This window comes from Capricornis sumatraensis, chromosome 3 (genome assembly GCF_032405125.1).
Source record: "Capricornis sumatraensis isolate serow.1 chromosome 3, serow.2, whole genome shotgun sequence".
NCBI lineage: Eukaryota > Metazoa > Chordata > Mammalia > Artiodactyla > Bovidae > Capricornis > Capricornis sumatraensis.
In genome coordinates this window covers 78,926,453-78,946,196 of record NC_091071.1, presented here as the reverse complement: position 1 = coordinate 78,946,196, position 19,744 = coordinate 78,926,453, and the positions used below count along the sequence as shown (strand labels likewise).

The 19,744-nt window shown below is 40.1% G+C and overlaps 1 protein-coding gene and 1 non-coding gene across 2 annotated transcripts in view; both read right to left on the bottom strand.

Moving 5' to 3' along the window:
• Nucleotides 1-19,744, bottom strand: part of DPP4 (dipeptidyl peptidase 4) — an 80,713-nt gene that overhangs the window by 17,219 nt on the left and 43,750 nt on the right. Inside the window, exons 11-21 of the mRNA XM_068969445.1 lie at nucleotides 16,226-16,361; nucleotides 13,924-13,968; nucleotides 11,487-11,594; nucleotides 11,135-11,202; nucleotides 9,925-9,978; nucleotides 9,426-9,547; nucleotides 7,668-7,715; nucleotides 7,329-7,427; nucleotides 5,150-5,219; nucleotides 2,561-2,755; nucleotides 141-195 (exon numbers count right to left, since the gene is read on the bottom strand). Of these exons, the coding sequence (XP_068825546.1) occupies nucleotides 141-195; nucleotides 2,561-2,755; nucleotides 5,150-5,219; nucleotides 7,329-7,427; nucleotides 7,668-7,715; nucleotides 9,426-9,547; nucleotides 9,925-9,978; nucleotides 11,135-11,202; nucleotides 11,487-11,594; nucleotides 13,924-13,968; nucleotides 16,226-16,361 (1,000 nt within the window). The remainder of the gene's footprint in view (nucleotides 1-140; nucleotides 196-2,560; nucleotides 2,756-5,149; nucleotides 5,220-7,328; nucleotides 7,428-7,667; nucleotides 7,716-9,425; nucleotides 9,548-9,924; nucleotides 9,979-11,134; nucleotides 11,203-11,486; nucleotides 11,595-13,923; nucleotides 13,969-16,225; nucleotides 16,362-19,744) is intronic.
• TRNAG-GCC (transfer RNA glycine (anticodon GCC)) lies at nucleotides 15,720-15,791 on the bottom strand. Its single transcript has one exon. It is a non-coding gene; the product is annotated as a tRNA-Gly (tRNA).

Sequence of the window (19,744 nt, the reverse complement as noted above, 5' to 3'; positions counted from 1 at the left end):
TGCCCAGAAATCTAAGACATTTGGACCTTCTTAGATGGACCTGATGGTTGTGATTTACACCTCCAAATATGTACAAACAAAAGTAAATTATCCTGTTTTGGATTATATTCACTAAGGAACACATCAGCCAAAGTACTCACCCAGCCCCAAATTGCAATCCGTTTGTCATCCACAAATCCCATTTTTGAAAACTGTCTAAAATGCATGGAAGAAGTCCACGAATTAGTATCACACTATGTATAGAAAACGAAGGTAACTGCACAAATGTGAAACCCTGCCATTTGTTCCCTATTTCATTCTCTTAGAAATTAAGATTAATTGCTACCAGCAATCAAATAAACACCTGAGATCAATGTCTATCATTTTTAACTTAAGACCTAGATGAACAAGGTTTACTTGTTTTGGAGTCCATAAAAATTATGTCTGTGTGTGTGTGTATGTCTGTGTCTGTATGATTCACAGAAAACAAATCCTGGCTGTTTTTTTCACAGCTGTATATAAAAATTTGCAGCCCAGATGCACTTTTTTTACATAATTGAATTTAAACCTCTCCAGATGTTTTTCAGTTTGAGAGAGGCTGCCCCTGCAATAGGGAAGCGTGGGAGCATGGAGAACATCTGTGCAGGGCTGAGAAATATCTCTGGGCCCCCTACCTGAGAACTTAAACACCATTCTCTAAATACATCCCATCTTATGATGGGTGTTGATTAGTTAACTCAACACTATGAAATATGAGGCAATTCTTCCTTGAAGGATTAAGATGCCTTTTTGTCACTAAATTGTGTGGTTGGAATCCAGGTAAAGAAAGGAGAAAAATATTCTTTGCATCTATTTTTTAGTCTTAGCCTTACATCAAAAGGCAATTGGTTTACTTAAAAAAAAATCTAGCAAATGGGGCTCTTGGCAGTATCGAGGGAGGTGGGGGACCCTCACACTGACCTATATGTGACCTTAAGAACCTTTGTTTTCAATTGACAGTATACGTCTTAGACTGCCCTGAGTTAAGCAATATTAGAAAAAATTCAATGTAAGCAGTTTTCAACTCATCTTCTCCATGTAAACGTTTTAAACTTAGAACACATATATACAGAAATGTGTACCAAATCACAAGTGTACAAGCTCATAAGCCTTTACAGAGTGAGCATACCTTAAACCAAAAAATGGGGCAATACTATCATCCAGAAGCCTCTGGGTCATTTTTCTCTTTGAAAAGAAAAAAGTTCTTTCATTGAATCCCAGAAAAATTTTACCTGAATTTGTACCAATATAAATTCGATTGTGGATATAGGATATATACTTTCGTTCCTGGCTTCTTTCACTCAACAGTCTGTGAGATTCATCTGTGTTGTTGTACATAGTTCCTCTGAGTTGCTGAAAAGCAACTAACTCATTACTTTTTAAACAGAGTTGTATATTGGGGATAACACAATTCTATCAATTTAGTCTTGAGAGGCCCTGGAAGCCATGCCCTTTCTCACAGAGGACCAATCTGGATAAATAAAAATGAATTTGTAAAATATCAAAGCCTCACTCTTGAAAACAACTTATGCTCTTATCTAAATCTTTTATTTATTTATTTTTCACTTTTGAAGGAAAATAGCTAATCATTAACTTTGATTTAACAGATTTAGGATTACTTAATAAATTGTCATCTTTTCTCCTTGTTCGTCGTTTATTTTTTAAAAGGCATTTTCTTCCATCCATTTAATCATTCACAACTTTTTTTTCTTCCATTTCCTTGTTTCTGATTTCACAACACTATTTAAAATTGCTAATTTATTATGCTTTCCAGACATCTCTGCAGTTGGTTATGGAACCTCAAAGACTACATTCCCCATTTACCAGTTAAATGCAACTGAAAGTAAGTTGAAGGGAAACCCAGATTCAAGACCTGACCAGTCTTGGCAAATTATCTAAACTAAGAGCCTCCATTTCTATATCTGAAGTGTAAGGTCTGAACACTCATCTCTCAGGGTTGCTGTAGCTTCCAGGATAAGGCAGGCAAAATGCTGCATGTTACATTTGCACTCCAGGATAACCACCAATTAAGATTAAAATCTTTCTTAAGTCAGACCACATCTATTTATAGTCTCACAACTGATGTGATTCATCCTTAAAGAATCCCTTATTACTGAGTGACAGCGGTCATATTCCACAACTTGCCCAAATTGGGGGAGGAACTCTCACTCAGCAGAATGTAGGAACCACCCCTAAGACTTCACGGCTGTCATCCTACTCTGACATAAATGTACACCAATCTCCTCTATTTTTCCTTGACTACAGGGGTGGCTTGCTTGTTTAGTTAGATGTTTACTCAGAGGCACATTTATCTCTGTTTTGTCCATGTGTTTGATGAATTGTGAGTCCCTATTACTAGAAGATGGTAGCACACATATCAATTCCCTTTCTAAGTCTAAACATAATATTTTCACTAAAAATCCATTCCAAGGATGAATGGTTCTTCCAAGGACACTTGAAATTCTTTATACTTCACAACTTTAAAATATAAATGGGGGGTGGGGAATTAAATAGCCTCTGAATTCACCTCCTAGTCACTCACCTGGTTGCTTCAATTTGATCTTCAACTTCAAATGTTCCCAATCTTCTGTTGATTGCGTGCATGATCTTATCTCCTTGGTAACCACTTCCTCTGCCATCAAAGCTAGCTACTATAATGTTTTCTGTGCTTGCAAGGTAAGTAGCCCAGTTGAGTCTGAAGATAGCATCTGCTTTTTGACTACAGGGGCCTGCATATCTGTGAAAAATCCCAAATTGTTAGCCTTTGTGGTTTTCCTGAATCAAATGAAAAGGGCTTGCCTTTCTAATTCCCTGTGGACAAGAAGGGTACATCCTTCCTGTTCATGAGCCTGAAATCGTGCCAGGCGCCAGGGTGTTCTCAGTGGGTCCTGTCAAACTTGATAGTCGTGACAACATGACTATAATGGCTGTGTGTTTCCTCCGAAGATGCCCATCAGTTTTATCTTTGAAGATTGCTATCAAACACAGACTTCACAGGCCAATGTTTACTAAGTTGCATATATCTTGGAAATCAAAGAAGTAAATACTCTAATAATTAGAAGAGGGGAGTTGTGTTATGAAGAAATAATGAAGATGACAATAAATGCAGCTTCAAATATATCTTTCTGATTGAGCTTACAAACACTCTTAGACTACAAGTTTCCTTGATTAGAACTTCCTGAGGACTTCCCTGGTGGCTCAGATGGTAAAGCATCTGTCTACAATGTGGGAGACCTGGGTTCGATCCCAGTGTCGGGAAGATCTGCTGGAGAAGGAAATGACAATCCACTCCAGTACTATTGCCTGGAAAATCTCATGGACAGAGGAGCCTGGTTTCCATCCCTGCATGTCCTATAGCAGTCAAAGTCCTTAACTTAAGTAAGCTCAAAGTCCTTAAGGAGCCTGGATTCCATCCCTGGGTTGGGAAGATCCCCTGGAGAAGGGAATGTCTACCCACTCCAGTATTCTTGCCTGGAGAATTCCATGGACAGAGGAGCCTGATGGGCTACAGTCCATGGGGTTGCAAAGAGCTGGACACAACTGATTGACTAACACTTTCACTTTTTTTTCATTGCACAACTTTAATTTTACACTAGATACTGTATCATTCTAAGTTTTAGAAAAAGAAGGCATTCATGAATTTCTTAAGCAAGTAAACATTTTTTTTTTTAACTTGTGAAATACCCTGGTCCTTTCAATGATATTAAATTTGGTAGAGTTAACAGCTTCCCTGAGTATTAACTATGTGTCAGGTTAAATAAACTTGAAGATTAAGCAACATTATTTTTAAAAATAGAAAACAAAGATTTAGACATCTAAGAAAATGAAGAGGAAAATCACTGAAAAGAACTGGGCCTGAATTTACCATGTTTTTTTAAACTTTCCTAATGAAAGGGAGATTTAGTTATTACTTACTGAGGATTCCAAGAAGATAAAAATATCACTTTTTTTTTCTTTTTAAACAGACCCTTGTGTCAAAACATTACTCTTTTTTAATTGTAAAGAATCTTGTTCAGTACTGGGGCTAAGGCCCCAAGCAAGTGAATGTTACTGTAGTCAAAATTTGACTAAATTAGGTGTAATGAGAATCCAACCGTGTATCTGAAAGTTTAAAATACCTCTTTCTCTTTTTCTGAACTTTTATGTCTGGCTTACATGGAATTGTAAATGCAGGGGAACGTGCTGTATAAAGGGTGTGTCTCATGTTAGTATCTGTATTCCTTCTTCTTCTTTTTTTTTTTTTTTTTTGCTAGTAACAACTGGAAAGTATCCCCAAGTTTTTAGTTTTCTTTTCTGTATAATCGACCTGATAGAACTGACTACATAGGCTTGCAATGTGGACAAAATAAGGCCAACTACCTGCATGCAGCAGGCACGCAGCACTTGTGTTGGTTCGTTTTGTTTTGAATAAAGGAAATGAGGCAAGCTGGGATAGGAAGACTGGCATTGTGGCATTATATGTGAGGTCAGGGCAATTTTGGAAAGATTGAAGTAGAATGTTTTCCTGCTAATTGCCAAAAATACAAAGATGCCATATTTAGACCTCATGGGAGCTCACATTTATGGCTCAAAGACTTGTGATTTCAGAACTTTCTCTAGGACTTGGAGAAGTTTAAATTATATAATGAATACTTTCTCATATCTTCTCTTCACCAAAACAGGAATGGAAAATACCAGGCAATGATAATTCAGGAACTAAATAAAGAGAAACCTGACACTGGAATGAATTAAAGACCACCAATGAGAGATATCTGGGTAAATTTAGGGATAAGGAAACTGTGAAGACTAGTAATACCCATCTATTGCTTATTAAAATGTCTAAGAGGTAAGGATGAAAATGGAGACTTGAAAATCTCTTTCAAATTCTCTTGGAGTTCAAGGGGGAGAAAGAATCAAAACAAAACCCATATGCCATTATGAGGGAAAAAGAGTGTCTAGCTTCTCTATTAGAAAGATGGTAGAAAATATAGACTTGGATCTGTAATTGCAAAATGGAAGAATTATTAAAATTGCTTTACAATAATTCAGGAAGAGAGAAAGGATGCATTTGTCTCTATTTTTCAGTGAGCTACACTGGGTAAATATGTACAATGGTTAGCTTATGCATTATTCCTTTAGCTTGAATACTTACACTTCTATTAGCAGAGGATATTTCTTGGATTCATCAAAATGAGGAGGCAAGATCATCTGATACCAAAATTCTAAACAAACAGAAAGATTAATTAATGAATTAAGAACACATTAGCACGTGGTTTTGGTTTCTTATCTCTGTCAGTGACGAGTAACATGTAGAGTTTAGCAATTTGTTAAATTAGAATAGAAAAAGAAAATGAACTGTTTTGATTTAGCATGCTTTTCAGCTATAAAAAATATTCTCTTTCAGGTTAAAATACTAGTTTAAGGTTAAAACAAAGTTGTTTCTAATGGATCTATTAAATACATTGGTGTTTTGTAAAATAAAAGTGCATCTTAGAATTGCTAATGTTTTGTTTTTATGATTCTGTTCTTTGGCATCTGATCTACTTATCTAGTTTGTTTATGGCTTATGTTCTAAGTTTTCCTCCAAAATGTTTTCCTCGTCTTGAATTTCTTTGAAGATGTTTAGGATTTTTAGTTGGCCTTAACACTATTTTAAAATTCTGATTTAATAACATTTTTGTAATTCTTATTGCCATCCCAGGCTGTAAGCTGAGTTCCCATTTTCAGCTCTGTGTTTCACAGAATGAAACTAGGTTTATGTGGGGCAAACTGTTCTGCACGATCTTGTACAGGTCTGTTTAATTCTCTCTGCTTGATTTAACATCAGTTTAATAAAATTTGTCCCTAAAAAATAAATTGGTTACCTTTGCTACCAAATTCAGGCTGATTAGTTAGACTAATCTTTAAAAACGAGAGAGAAAGAGAGAGAGAGGAGAGTTGTTTCATATTTTAATAAGATTACTTCCAGCTTCAGTAGATTTAACCTACAAGGAAAAAAATCCTTATCTCTAGAGATGTTTCTTCCTTATGTTCACCTTTCTTTTGTATTTTGGTTGTTATAGTTATTTTAGTTGAGGAAAAAAAGAAAAGTTTAGGAGTAAAATATTTATATAGGTAGATTTTTCTTTAATTTGTATTTTGCTGGTTATTTTATGCTTTCTGATCAAATGTGCTAATGAGAACTAAAATTTTATTCTCTTTTATATTTGAGTAGAATGTCAAACTATCAGTTGATCACAATGCTTTTTAAAAATATGTCAAACCCGGTATTTGACCTCTCCTTTGTTTGAATCAGGACTAGTTAACTGGAAATGTTTTACTTCCTATATTTTTTAAGATGCGCAGTCTTTTCTCTGGGGGTCACATCCAAATATTTAATATGTTATATTGTAATATTCAATGCCTTCTGTTCCAGGAAGTCCAGTTAGCTCTTCAAAACCCTAAGCCCTTGCCAGTCAAACCAGATTCAAGGGCCAGCAGCACGAGCATCACATGGGAGTTTATTACAAGCTTCCATCCTGGGCCCACGCTCACGGGCTGGCTCAAAATGTGCACATTAATGAGGTCCCAGCTGAGCCATAAGCACCTGCAGTTTCAGGAGCATTGCTCTAAGCTCTTCTTCAGAAGCACCCTCCACTCTCCATCCTATTCCCGCCACTTAAACCTGGAGGAACTGAATGTCATTATTAGCCTTTATTAAAAAATAATCTAAAATAAATCACTTTTGATGGATTCCCCCCTTCCCTATGAATTATTAGCCCTTAATGGAAAAAACAAACAAACAAAAACAACTACAAAAAAATGACAGGATTTCCTACTCAAAGAAACCCCTTGTTCTTAGTGGTCCCTGAACATAATACATGGTCAGGCCATTAGGCCAGGGCCTATCACGGAGAGGAAGTTAGGAAAAATTCAAGATTTCTGTCCTGGGACTGAAATTTCAACATTTTATAGCCAAGGTTAATTTTTTTACACAACTCATTTTCAATCTGTTTGGGTTAAAGGTAAAATATATTAGTATTTCATTGTTAAAAACACAATTAATACTTAATAGTAGAATAAAATTACTAATGGGATGATACTGAACTAGCGAGCAACAGTGCATTTTATTCAAATATTTTCCATTTAAAATAATACATTTAATGTAGAATATTATATTTTTAGATTAAGAAAATATAAAACTAGTCATTCTTGTGATAGAACATTTTATGGAAAAGTAACATTATAATAGATTTATGTATAAAATACATACTATCAGATCAAGTTACATTTAGTTATTATTTTATTGCTGTTTCCATGAAAAGTTATGTTCCGAGAGAAATTTCACTTACTTGTTCCATGCAAATGAATGAAGTCCAGTTTCTTTGAGGGCATCTGGACATCCTGCAGCATTTGATCCAAATCTGAATTGTTTTCCAGGACTCTCAGTTCTCAACAAACATTTGAAGCATTTGTTACAACGTGAAGAATTTGGATTGTGCAAAGCAATAAGGAACAAGTGGGTGATTCACTGATGAGACTATACATACTTCATATTTTAAGCCTTGTGTTCAAGTCATTGTCAAGACACTCTAAAGCTGAAGAAATACCCATTATGCTAAGCACATGTTGCTCCTATTCACACACACTTTCCTAAAAAGCAAACCAAGGGTAAAATATGAAAATGTTACCTTTATCATTGCTGCTGTTATGCAGAGTATAGAGGGGCAGACCAGGACCTGTTAACATAATCAGGGAAAAAAATATATTTCAGAGCTTAAAAAAAACCACATACTTTTCAAAAATAGCATTTGTTACCATTTAACTTTGATATAACTTTGACACCATTTAGCTTTGATAGAATAAATATCACTGGATAAAGGCTTATAAGTGTTAGCTGATTTTCTTTTTCCTTAAAATGAGTGCAATTTGAGTCTAACAAGTATTAATATTACTGGAAAGGTACCAAGCTCTGGAGAATGAAACAGAAATTGCACATCTGGCCCTGCTTAGTGCCTTGCGCACATTATCATGTCCGACCCAATTCTTCTCTGAACTAAGCCTCTGAGACCCAGAGTAAGCCACCAGCCTTCCTGGCTCTAACTCGGAAGTCCAGAGAGGCCACACCCTCTCTCAGGCCCCGCCCACTAGGGGTGGAGCTCAGGAGACAGGTACCCCGCCACCCACCCTCCACTGCCACTCCACTTTCCACTTCCCCACCTTCGAAGGGCAGATCCCCTCCGCTGCTGTCCCCACTATGGAGGACTGGGCCAGGCGGCACATCTGCAATGTGCCTGACTTGGATAAGCGATTCCTTCCTGGCATGCGAAAGTGTTTTTCTCACAGGCTCAGATCTTCACTATTTATTCCAACTGTGGTAGTTGCAGAGTGGAAGGTAATGTATAGAAAAAGCTACTTAGTGAGCTATTTAATTTTGACACATTTGGATCACACTATTAATTTTTACACTTGATCAGAACCACAGTGGAGGCATTTTAACGACCTGGGATTGAATCCTTGACTTCCCTGCTTTGTGACTTAGGACAGCATACCTATGCTTCAGTCTCTTCATGTATAAAATTAGGAAAATCATATCTATATTACAGAGTTTTCTTAAGGATCAAATAAGATCATGAATACAAAACTTGAGCACAGTGCCTAATATACATAAAACACGTGCCCAAAAAGGGTGACTGGAAACAGCCATGGTAAAGAACTAGGAAGAAAAATATGATATTAAAGAAAATGCACCAGTGCAGAAAGGTTCAGATAAGCAGACCTCTTTTTGGCAATGGACAGTTCTTGTCAACTTTTCAGAATATTCAAATTTCTTCCTCTCACTTTGAGAGGTAATCTAGTGTTTAATGGCAGAGGCCTGTGTCTAAACCCGCTTGTGCTTCTTATGACTGCATGACCTATGAAATCACATTACCTCTCTTTGTCCAGATTCTTCATTTTTAGTAAAGAAAACAATAATAACAACAGTTACAGAAGATGAAGCTGTGAGCAGGCTGAGTCACAGGACCCGCCTTACGTACATTTTTCTCATTTAAAGGGGCAAGTGCATACTATAATTTGCATTAAAAAATGCACACTAGGTGTGTACATAAGGATGAAAGGTGCCTCTGTCACACATAAGCTCTGGGTATACGTGCTTTCAGTCTAAAAGCAAGCCTCTTGGTTAGAAGGGGAAAGAAAGATGGCTAACTTACCACTTACCTGTGAGTGGAAAGGGAAAAAGACTTATGTGATTTCAAGCATTCAGATTCAATAGGAGAGAAGTGATCAAGGCAGAAAAAATATTTCTTAAACTGGACACTGAAAAAGAGGTTTCAGGGATGGAGATGCTGAGCAGGAGGGTGGTGAGAAGGTTGTTCAGAGAGGGGAGGGGATGGAGGGAACAACTTGAGAGGGACTTTGTGGGTACCCCCTGCTCAGTTCAAACTTACCGGAACATCTCAGCTGATAGTACTTTGCCCCTTGACTGAACGATACAGAGTAATACTGACACCTGTCTGGATTCAGCTCACAACTGAGGCACATCACTTTTGTGTAGTCATTAAGTTGGATTCTGTAAAACCAATGGTGGAAACTAAGTACTTGATAAAGGGATAAATGAAAGAAGGAATTAAATAATGCCATTTATTAGTTTCAAAGATATCAGAATGCCAAGAAATACTCATGAAACTTAATGAGTTAATATGCAATAAATGCAGGAATTAATCCATTATAACCTCAAACCTCCCATTGTTTGCAAATATCACAAAGCATCTAATAAAGTCATGCTCTTTTGATGACATATGGGTTGGTTTATACAGGAATAAAAGCATTCGATAGTAGTTCCAATTTAATATATTAGGACTAGGCAAAAAAACTAAAAAATGAAAACATAAGAACTGAAATTGTTCATTAGCTAAAAGCTCATTAACAATTTGATAAAATTCTTACTTATAAAGATTTCTTCCACCTGGCATTCCTTTATATTCATTACTAATGTAGTATCTGGGGAGAAAACAAATGGAATGTATTAATTATGTTTTACAGAAAAAGTCAAGTATATTCCCTTTAACTCAACTCCCAGCATTAGTGTTCATACAAGTGCATGTGTGTTAGTGCTTGTATCATTTTTCCCTGCCCTTTTATTTCTCAGAAAATAAGGGCATCATCTGTAAATAGGGGATTCTTTTTTTAAAAAAACAGGCTAAAGTATCTGAATATGAGGATTACTCCCTTAGTTAAAATGACAAGTAAAAACTCAAAAAAAGTCTTCTTTCAGAAAAATATGACTGGACAACTAGTCTGAAGTTGAAGCCCCATTTATCTATGTGGTGGTGGCGGATTAGTCACTAAGTTGCGTCTGACTCTTGCAACCCCATGGACTGTAGCCTGCCAGGCTCCTCTGTCCATGGGATTTCCCAGGCAAAAATGCTGGAGTGGGTTGCCATTTCTTTCTCCAGGGGATTTTCCCAACCCAGGGATCGAACCCAGGTCTCCTGCATCGCAGGCAGATTCTTTACCAACCAGGGAAGCCCCCATTTACCTGTACTGTTTTCCATATTCTCTGTTTCATAACACAGACCACTCGGTGGCAGGTGCCCTATCCTTCTGAGAGTGGCAGGGCCACTTTTAAACAGGACCTTCAAAACCTGCTTTGAGCAATGGCAAAACTCCTCTGTGGTGAAACTGATACAGGATTATAAAAGTGCCTCAGGTTCTAGTGAAAAACAGCACGCCCTGCCCCACCATCTTGTGCACGGTCACTGACAGCCTCCACAAAGCTTTCTGTTTGCCACAGGTTAAGGCTGGGACAGGTACAGTAGCCTCTCCAAGCCTTCTAAACATACGGTGTCAGCTGCAATCTATCAAATTGCCCCAGAATAGTTCAGTGTTCCAAAACGCTTAAGAAAAAGAGGCTGCAGCATTTCTAACGTAAAGCAGGTAAAAGCAAGAGGTAGTGCTGGTTGGCGGCATGGCATCAAGTCTGCTGAGCATATGTGAAAATCATTAAGGCTTCCGTATGGTAGAAAGAGAAAAGTCCTGAACACATGCCAAATAGACTACTCTCTATTTGTAGACGATTTTTTCCCTTATTTCTGGGCAAAGGAGGGCGTGATTCTGACAAAGACATCCACATCCTACTGATGATTAGAATACTTACAGATAATCACTGGTAAGAGCTTCTATCCCAATGACCTCCCAGGCTCCTTTTGTAATAAATGTGCAAGTCTGATGGGATTAAAAAAAAAATAGGTTTATGCGACTCTCTCTCTGATCAAAGTTAAGGGGAGGATTAAATAATTTATATCAGGAATTCAGGTAATCTCAGGTCTTTTTCTTGGGTCTCTTCACCCCATCCTACCTTACTCCAGATACCACCGGGGTATCTGAATTAGTCTAATTATTTAAACAGACTAATTACATAGTGATCGACTTTACCACATGATTTCCACTTCAAATTAGTTTCCCAAAAAAGGAGATCAACCCAAAATAAATCATGTAAAAATACTCACTCTCTTATCTGTTTGGAAGTGACAAATGTGTTTGTAACCCTCTTCGTTGCTAATGATCTTGTAGAAGCTATTCCCGTCAGAGGTAAAATGAGGCTCTGCAGGCCTAAACTAGAAAATAATAGAAAACATGAAACATGTTAAAGCACATTAGTCTTAGCTCAGTACCAGTTTTAGTTTCAGAAAGTCCTTCCAACACCTATGCTCAAAACCCATGATTCATTTACTTGCCAAATGCAATCAGAGGGTCTCAAGAGAAAATTCTCCTAGAAAATACAGACAAAAGATTTAACTCCTAAGGGCTTTCTGGAGGGGAGCAAATGAAAGAATGGGGTTCCCAGGTGGCACCGGTGGTAAAGAGCCTGGCTGCCAGTGCAGGAGATGTAAGAGATACGGGTTTGATCCCTGGGTGGGGAAGGTCCCCTGGAGGAGGGCCTGGCAACGCACTCCAGCATTCTTGCCTGGAGAACCCCAGGGATAGAGGAGCTTGGCGGGCTATGGTCCATAGGGTCACAGAGTTGGTCATGGCTGAAGTGGCTTAGCATGCATGCATGCAAATGAAAGAATGTAGGGAGGATTACACTTGACGTTCAACACAGAGCAGTGGTCATTGTTACCCTTAGGCATCTTCTATCTGTGGAGAATAATGCTATGATGTCTTGATACAAGCGTGAAAAAAAAAAAAAAAGCATCAGTCTCTCAGTTCTAGTAAGTAAATTTCCTCCATGTCATAACGTGCTTCCTTGAAACAGACTAATATTATTTTTGACTGTTTCTGGTTGGAGGGTGGTTTGTAATTTGAGGGATGCCCCGCCCCCAACCTTGTTTCTTATACATCATGTTTTTGAAAGTCAGACTTAGAAACTCTTTAATCATTTCTGGACTAGATACCATAAGGAATGTCTGTCGTGTATTTCATACGGAAACATTCATATAGTTATCATTTTTATTATAAGCCTTCTCATTTTGCTAAATAGGATCAACAATTTACCCAAAAAAATAGTTGTATGGAAATATAGAACAAAATTTCCATTTTCTACAGTTCGATAAAAGATAGTTCTCAGAACATAATGTCGTTTAAGCAGAAGAGGGTCTCTCCCAGCCTGATAAGAATATGTCTCTTTTCGACTTCGATTTCCTTACTACACTGAGAGCAGGTAGAAGATGGTCTTTTAAAATTGTTGGTTCACTTCACCCTCGCTGTTTCCTCTCTCATCAGCTCCCATTTTGGGAAGGAAGAAAAATGCTTCTCTCTTCTATTTAGTGATTCAAAGCGAATTCATTTATGGAGCAAGCCGAGGCGTGCAATACACTTGGTGTTCTCATTACAGAGCTCGGAAACACATTCCCCTCTCTAGACCTGTGTTCACAGCCTTATCTTTTTAATACATTTCCCTGTTTCCCCTGGATGGAGTTGTGCCTAGTAGAAATGTGTGAAAAGTGGCATCTGTCTGGTTAAATACAGAGAGGAAAAAACATATTTTTTTCAAAGAGTCGTGAGGAAGTGTAGCATGTCTCTTGCCATGGAGGAAACCACTTTTCATGTTGGCAAACCTCTCCCCTCTGCCCAATCAATGCCTGAACAAAAAGGACGTGTGAATGCTCGGGGGCGGGGGCTCCAAGCCCAGCTGGAAGGGCTGTGTTTCTGGACCAGGGGGTTGCACCTCTGTGCTCCGAGAGAGAAGAAATTTGTATGTTTTTTAATGTCACTTTGCTTCTCTCATAAAGGGGCTGAATAGAAGTGGTTATAAAAATTAGGTGTGATTCCATCTTCCTCTTTCACACTGCCGCACTGGCTGGAGTGCCTTCATCAGCTCGCTTCACTCCATGGTCTTGTAGCAATGTGGCCAGTGAGCCCCCACCAAGGCGCAGTGTGAGGCAGGGGGAGTCCCTGAGGGGCACCTGCTTTCTTGGATAAAGTTCTGCCTCAGGGTATAATAAAGTATGAACCCACTTATGATTCCTCCAAAGAGAGGGGCAGAGCGGGTGTGGTGCGTTTGCCACCTCGATTCAGCAGTAGGTAGTTGCGGCTCCTTCTGCATTTGTACAGGCTGTGGGCAAAAACCATGTTTTCTGCCTCCAAAGTACCTAACGTCAAATATGAGGTCAACGAGGACATTTGGCATCTTGGCCGCCTCTCAGCAACGGTTGTTTTTTAACTTTCTGGGAGCTAGAAATTTGCCTAGAGTATGCCTTTTGTTTTATCTGCTGTTCTCTTGAATTTTCAGTTGTCCTTTTACTTTTTTTCAACTGAACATGTTATATATTCTCTATAAAAAGTTCTCGCTAGAGGGAGCATTTAAACGTTATAAGGAAAAGGTCAACTAATGTCTCTATTAATAACAAACAACATAGAGCCCTTGTTTGTTATATCTGCATATGAAATAGCTCTGAGTATCTGATCCACAGAACAGAAAAATCCATAATTTTTACAACTTACTCTTCCAACCCAGCCAGTGGTACTTATTTCAATGTGTTGCCGTCCCTAGGGAGGGAAAAATAGAGAAATGAGATATGAATTCTATCTTTAGCTACAATTGGTGGCAATATAAGCAAGTATTATTGTACTGAAACGAAAGCTATCTCTATTCACATATTTATATTTATGTTAGTACCTTTTACATAACTACATTAGAACATTTACCTCTCTTGCCTAGAGCTCTGTCCTGGGAGTGTAATTCATAGGTCATCCCTAAAACTCATCTAGCATTTTCAATTCAGTGAGTACAGAACTGAAGACTACCTCATCTTTCTTCCATCCCCACCAGCTTGTTCTTACTCCTTCATCCTTCTCCAGGTTAGTGGCACCATTTATTCAAACCAGAGACCTGGGAATCATTCCAGCCTCCCGCTCTTCTCACAGGAAGCTCCTTAGCCCCTGTCTTCTGCTTTTTGGCTTCTTTCGCCCTTCCCCACTGCTCCTGCCTTAGTTTGCGTCCTGTCGGGTTTCCCAGGTCCATTGCCCTGATCTCCCAGTTGTAGCCCCTGATGTTCTGTTCTCCTTCCAATCTGCTTTCCACTCCACTCAACCCGCAGCTGACTTCATCAGGCCACAGATAGTTCTATCTCATTATGATCCTCTCCTATTTAAAACCTTGAAGTAAGCTACCTCTGTCTTACAGGGTAAGGCCAAACCCCTCAGAATGGTACCCGAGCCTTAGCCTATATCTCAGACCTCAGCAACACTGCACCTCTCCCTCAACCCTAGTCCTATGCATCCCCAGCCCCTGTGGGCTCCAAGATGTTCACTTCAGATGACTTGGCACAGCTTCTGCTCATAGGGTCCACATGCCATCCTGTGCCCCGCATATGGCAGCTTACTCCAGGCTGCTCTCGTCTCCTCTGTGTCGTCTCCCATCTCCCTTAGCCTGTCCCTAATCAAGTTGATTATCTCTTTTGCCCTAGATTTCCTTTGTACCTTGCATATACACTTTTAGAGCACACTATCCTGATATTGGAACGATTTAATTGACAGGAAGCAAAAAGCTTGGTTTTATAGTTTAGATTCTGGCTGATGTTGTGACCTAAGCAAGCTCCTTAACATTACTGAGCCTGTTTCTGCAGTGTCTGGCTACTATGAGTGTTCACAGTAATGGTAATTATTATTGGTCTTCATAACAATATTCCCCACTAGAAAATAAACATTTTGCGGACAGGCATGCTACCTAATATTTTTTTTCCACCCAGAGCCATGTATAGAACTTAGAACAAAACAGATATTCAATGATTGCTAATACAGGGCCCAAGATTTCTGAGGCAACTCTGCCCTGTGCCTACCCAAAATGAAGTAGGGAGAGGAGGTGTGCAGGCACAGAGCCCATTACCAGAAAAGGGCTCATAGCAGTGTCCTTGGTATATGCCAGAAAACCTCCCCCAGACTTTCCCCTCCTGAGGCTGTTGATCTCTAAGGGGCTTTAAATTTGATCCAAGAGCTGAACCTTGTGGTCTCTGCGCTAGAAAGGCCCCCAGCACTTCAAGGTTGGATTAACACTTGCCTTAATGTTGCCACCCTGTCAGCCTAGAAGTTATCTATTTACTTGCTAAAGCTGTTTACTGCTGAAAAGTAATCATAGTCATAAGTGAAGTGAAGTGAAGTTGCTCAGTCGTGTCCGACTCTTTGCAACCCCATGGACTGTAGCCCACCAGGCTCCTCAGTCCATGGAATTTCCCAGGCAAGATTACTGGAGTGGGTTGCCATTTCCTGGAGTGGGTTGCCATTTCCTTCTCCAGTGGATCTTCCCAACCCAGGGATCGAACCTGGGTCTCCTGCACGGCAGGCAGATGCTTTACCGTCTGAGCCACCAGGGAGATCCATCATAGTCATAGGGTGGTTATTAATAATAGGTTTGTGGCCTCTTGATGCTTGTTTTGTTTCTTGAACATATATTCAGCAACTTACTTTGCATACTCTGTTTTCTCTATTGAAACATGTTTCCTTGACCTTGCAGCCCATGGTTTTCTCAGACTTTGTGAATTTTGACATCAAATTTTCCACCCACCACCCATATCCCAAGTGACAGTCACCACAACTAAAACAGAGCAGTGAAAGGAGGTGAAATAGAAGTACCACCAGGTTATCAAATTATCTAAAAGTCAATCAAGACTTATTCACTGCCTCAGGGTCAGACACAGTAGAAAGAATAGAAACTCAAACTATATTTCCTGATACCATTCTTCCTGTTTTCATACAGCCCTCAGATCACATGGAGCTTTGGAAGCAGAATATCCCAATTCAACCTTACCACTGAGGAAATCCATCTTCCCGTGGACCTGTCATAGTCACAGATATCCATGATCGAATAGTTCTGAATCCTGCGGAGCCACTGCAAAGAAATCCTTTCTTCTGTTACCCACGTCACATCACACAAGTAGTGATCCCTGAAAGGAGGGAAGGAAGGAAGGACAGAAGGATGGAAGGAAGGGAGGGTGGGAAGGAGAGAGAGAGAAGCTATTTCCAGACCTCGGTACAAATACACATTTTGCTCTGTGAAGTCAATCTTCATGGGAATACAATTTTCAATAGTTGTTGAAACCATTTAACACCATAGCATTTTACCCTTTCTTAGAGCACAAAGTGAAACTTAAATCTGAATGGAAATCAAAATATATCTGACAGGAAGAAGCAGCTAGCATCTCGCAGGGTACCATATGTGACTCACACCATGACTCAGGACTTTGCAAGTCCTCAACTGGCCTTTGGTGGTGCTGGGGTGTCAAGAGGGACCTTTTCCTGTCTCTTTTCTGCTGTCCTGAAGGAGCATTAGATTGAAGCCAGGGATTCTGGCTGAGATTTGAGTCTTTTCTGATGATTTGATGTGCTTCTCTAGAAAATTCCTGCTAGTAGGTAGAAACTAGAGCTGACCCCTTTCTCAACTTCATTTTCAAAGGAGGAGAAAAATGGACTCATATCTCTGCAAACTTCGAAAATCAAATCATTGTATCATACTAATCTTTTCTCAAGTGTCAAAATATGAATCATGTGAAGAAATTAAGGAAACTTTTGTTATTTTAGCATCAGTTCAGTTCACAAATAGAGATATCTCGAGCAGTGCAGGCTCCTCCAACACATACCTTTAAGAATTTTTGGAATTACATTCTGAGTGATAGTGAGATGCATGGAATTCATAATTTACCTTTCTGCTAGCCTCCCTAAATATTTGCTTTGGATAATTTATGTTATTTCATTTGCTTCCCACACCCTTGTGTAATTTTGTATGTCTGTTCTTAAATCACTCTTGTCGGGTGTCTGATAAAAACCTTGCTTCCTTTTGTCACAAGGATTCCAAAGGAATCTTTTCTTCCAGCCCCTTCCCATCTGACCCTGTGGCCATATCTGTTCCCCCTAAAACGCTCCTCCTTTACTTCACAGGCTGTCCCTGTCCCCTGCTCTTGTTACTAGGCTCTCTCTCCTGCTTACCTGCAGACTCTTTGAGGGTTCACGGGGTATCTCCAGGGCCTAGCAGACTACCTGGCACAAAACAGGCACTCATGAAAATTCTGTGGATGTGGCACTGAACAGACGGGGTAATCCTGTCCCATCCTTGCCACCTAAATAGCTCTGTCCTTCCTCAGAATTAATAATCACTTCCTGTCTCCGCTCCCTTCACAGACACTGACTCAAACAACAAATATTTATCAAGTACTTAGGATGGACCATGTGTTAGATAAAGCACTTTAAATCCTTCGCCTTTATGACGTGGAACACTCACTGTGTTAATGTGCCCAGGGGTGCCCAGGCCTCCAGGCTGCCCTGCTGCGGGTGGCAGGAGCTGAAAGAAGACTAGAGCCCCCACCCAGCAACACAGCACCACATTCACACAGAGACTCCTCTCTACTCCAGCCCTTTCTCTTGCTTGTTAAGAACTGCTCCCTCTCCAGTCTGCACGGCTGGTGTCCCATGAACACCCTATGAGGTTTCCCAGCTTTGTCAACCTGCCTTTCAGTTGACATGCTTGAACTTCCTTAGTTGTCGTTGCTGTTTAGTTGTGTCCGGCTCTTTTGTGACCCCCATGAACTATAGCCCACCAGGCCCCTCTGTCCATGGGATTCTCCAGGCAAGAATACTGGAGTGGGTTGCCATTTCCTTTTCCAGGGGATCATCTGACCCAGGGATCGAACTCACATCTCCTGAATTGGCAGGCAACTACTTTACCACTGAGCCACCAGGGAAACCCCTCAGGGTGTTCTTAAATATCCCCTGCCCATGAAGCTGTTTTGAAGACCCTTCCTTCTACATGGCTATCACAGGTCTTGTGCCATTTATCCAAACCCCCAGGCTGCAGAGTCTGAGCTGAATGCTGCTTCTGCTGACCCAGGAGTGAGGGCATCTCATCAAACTCCACTGCACTGAGCCCAAGGCAAAGGAGTTAAACGAGAAAATGGAAAGGCAAACCTATCTTCCTGGGGATAGGGAATAAATACTTGCAAAGGGAATGGAAGAATGACGCGCAAGATAGAAAACAAACATTTTTGAAATTAACTTTCTAGACCAAGGGCCAGAACACTTTTTCAGGAAAGGGCCAGCCAGTAAATATTTCCAATTTTTTGGGCTACGTGCTCTGTGTCACAACAGCTCAGCTCTGCCTTGGCAGCACAAAGCAGCTGGAGACAATATGTAAGGGATGAGTGTGGCTGTGTGCCAACAAGGAGAGGCTGAGATGTGAAGTTCATGTAAATTTCATGAGTCAGGAAGTATTATTCTTCTAATGATTTTTCTTCCCAACCATTCAAAAATGTGAAAACCGTTCTTACCTGTGGGATCATCCAAAAATGGGTGGGGGCTGGATTAGGCTGGCAGGCCTGGGGGGTGCTAACCCTGGTTCAGTACCAGTGGTTTTTACTATTTTAAGTCAAAACCCCTTTGTAAACTGGATGAAAATCATGTACCTCTCTCTAGAGAGAAAAAGCTTCCCCACACATATGCACACATTTTCCATGGGTTCCATGGGCATCAAGAAGGACAGTGGACTCCAGAAATGAACAGCCTTCCTCTTTTCTAAAGTGGCCTGGTAGGAGAAGGGGGCAGGTGAGGTGGAAGAAAACCCTGTAACATGATTAGTGGGTCTCCTGGTACTATAAATTTATCTACTGAAAGCCACAAATTATGCTTCAGGTTCAGCATTCAGCCATATAAAAATAACTTTTCTCCATTTGAAAACATTGAGCAACAGAATTTGGGAAGTCTGCCAGGAAACTCACATGCATCTGGCATCTTCCCTGCCTGTTTCTAGATCAAAGGTTCCTGAACCTGTATCTTCAACTACCTTTGTCACTCTTCATAGCCCAAGGTGTACTCTGCACCCTGTGAGGGCTCCATAAATGAGGTTCACCAGTGGCGCGGACCGTAAATTCTGAATTCACATATAAACACACTTCTCTTTAATCATGGTTTCTCCTTAGGATCTGGAATTTAGGGGAGATGGAATGAGGGTGCACAATCCACCCCTGATCTGTGATCATGCCAGGCCACGATGTCAGTGAGTCATGAAAAAGACATAAGGAAACCAATGGCTTAATAGTACTTTCTACAGGAAGATTTAAGTCCCCACTCAAGGTCAGAAAAATCCAACAAGCGGGATCATCACCTACACTTTGGTGCCAACTGTATTCTGTAAAAACAGACTGGTCATAGGGGTTGGGGGAGGGGTGGAAGAGTGACCAGGCACTGTACAGGCAGCCTGGTATCCCCATGAGCTGCTGACTGCCTATCCCAGGTTAGACATAGTGATTCAACCAGCTCTTCTAACTTCCGGAACAGAATT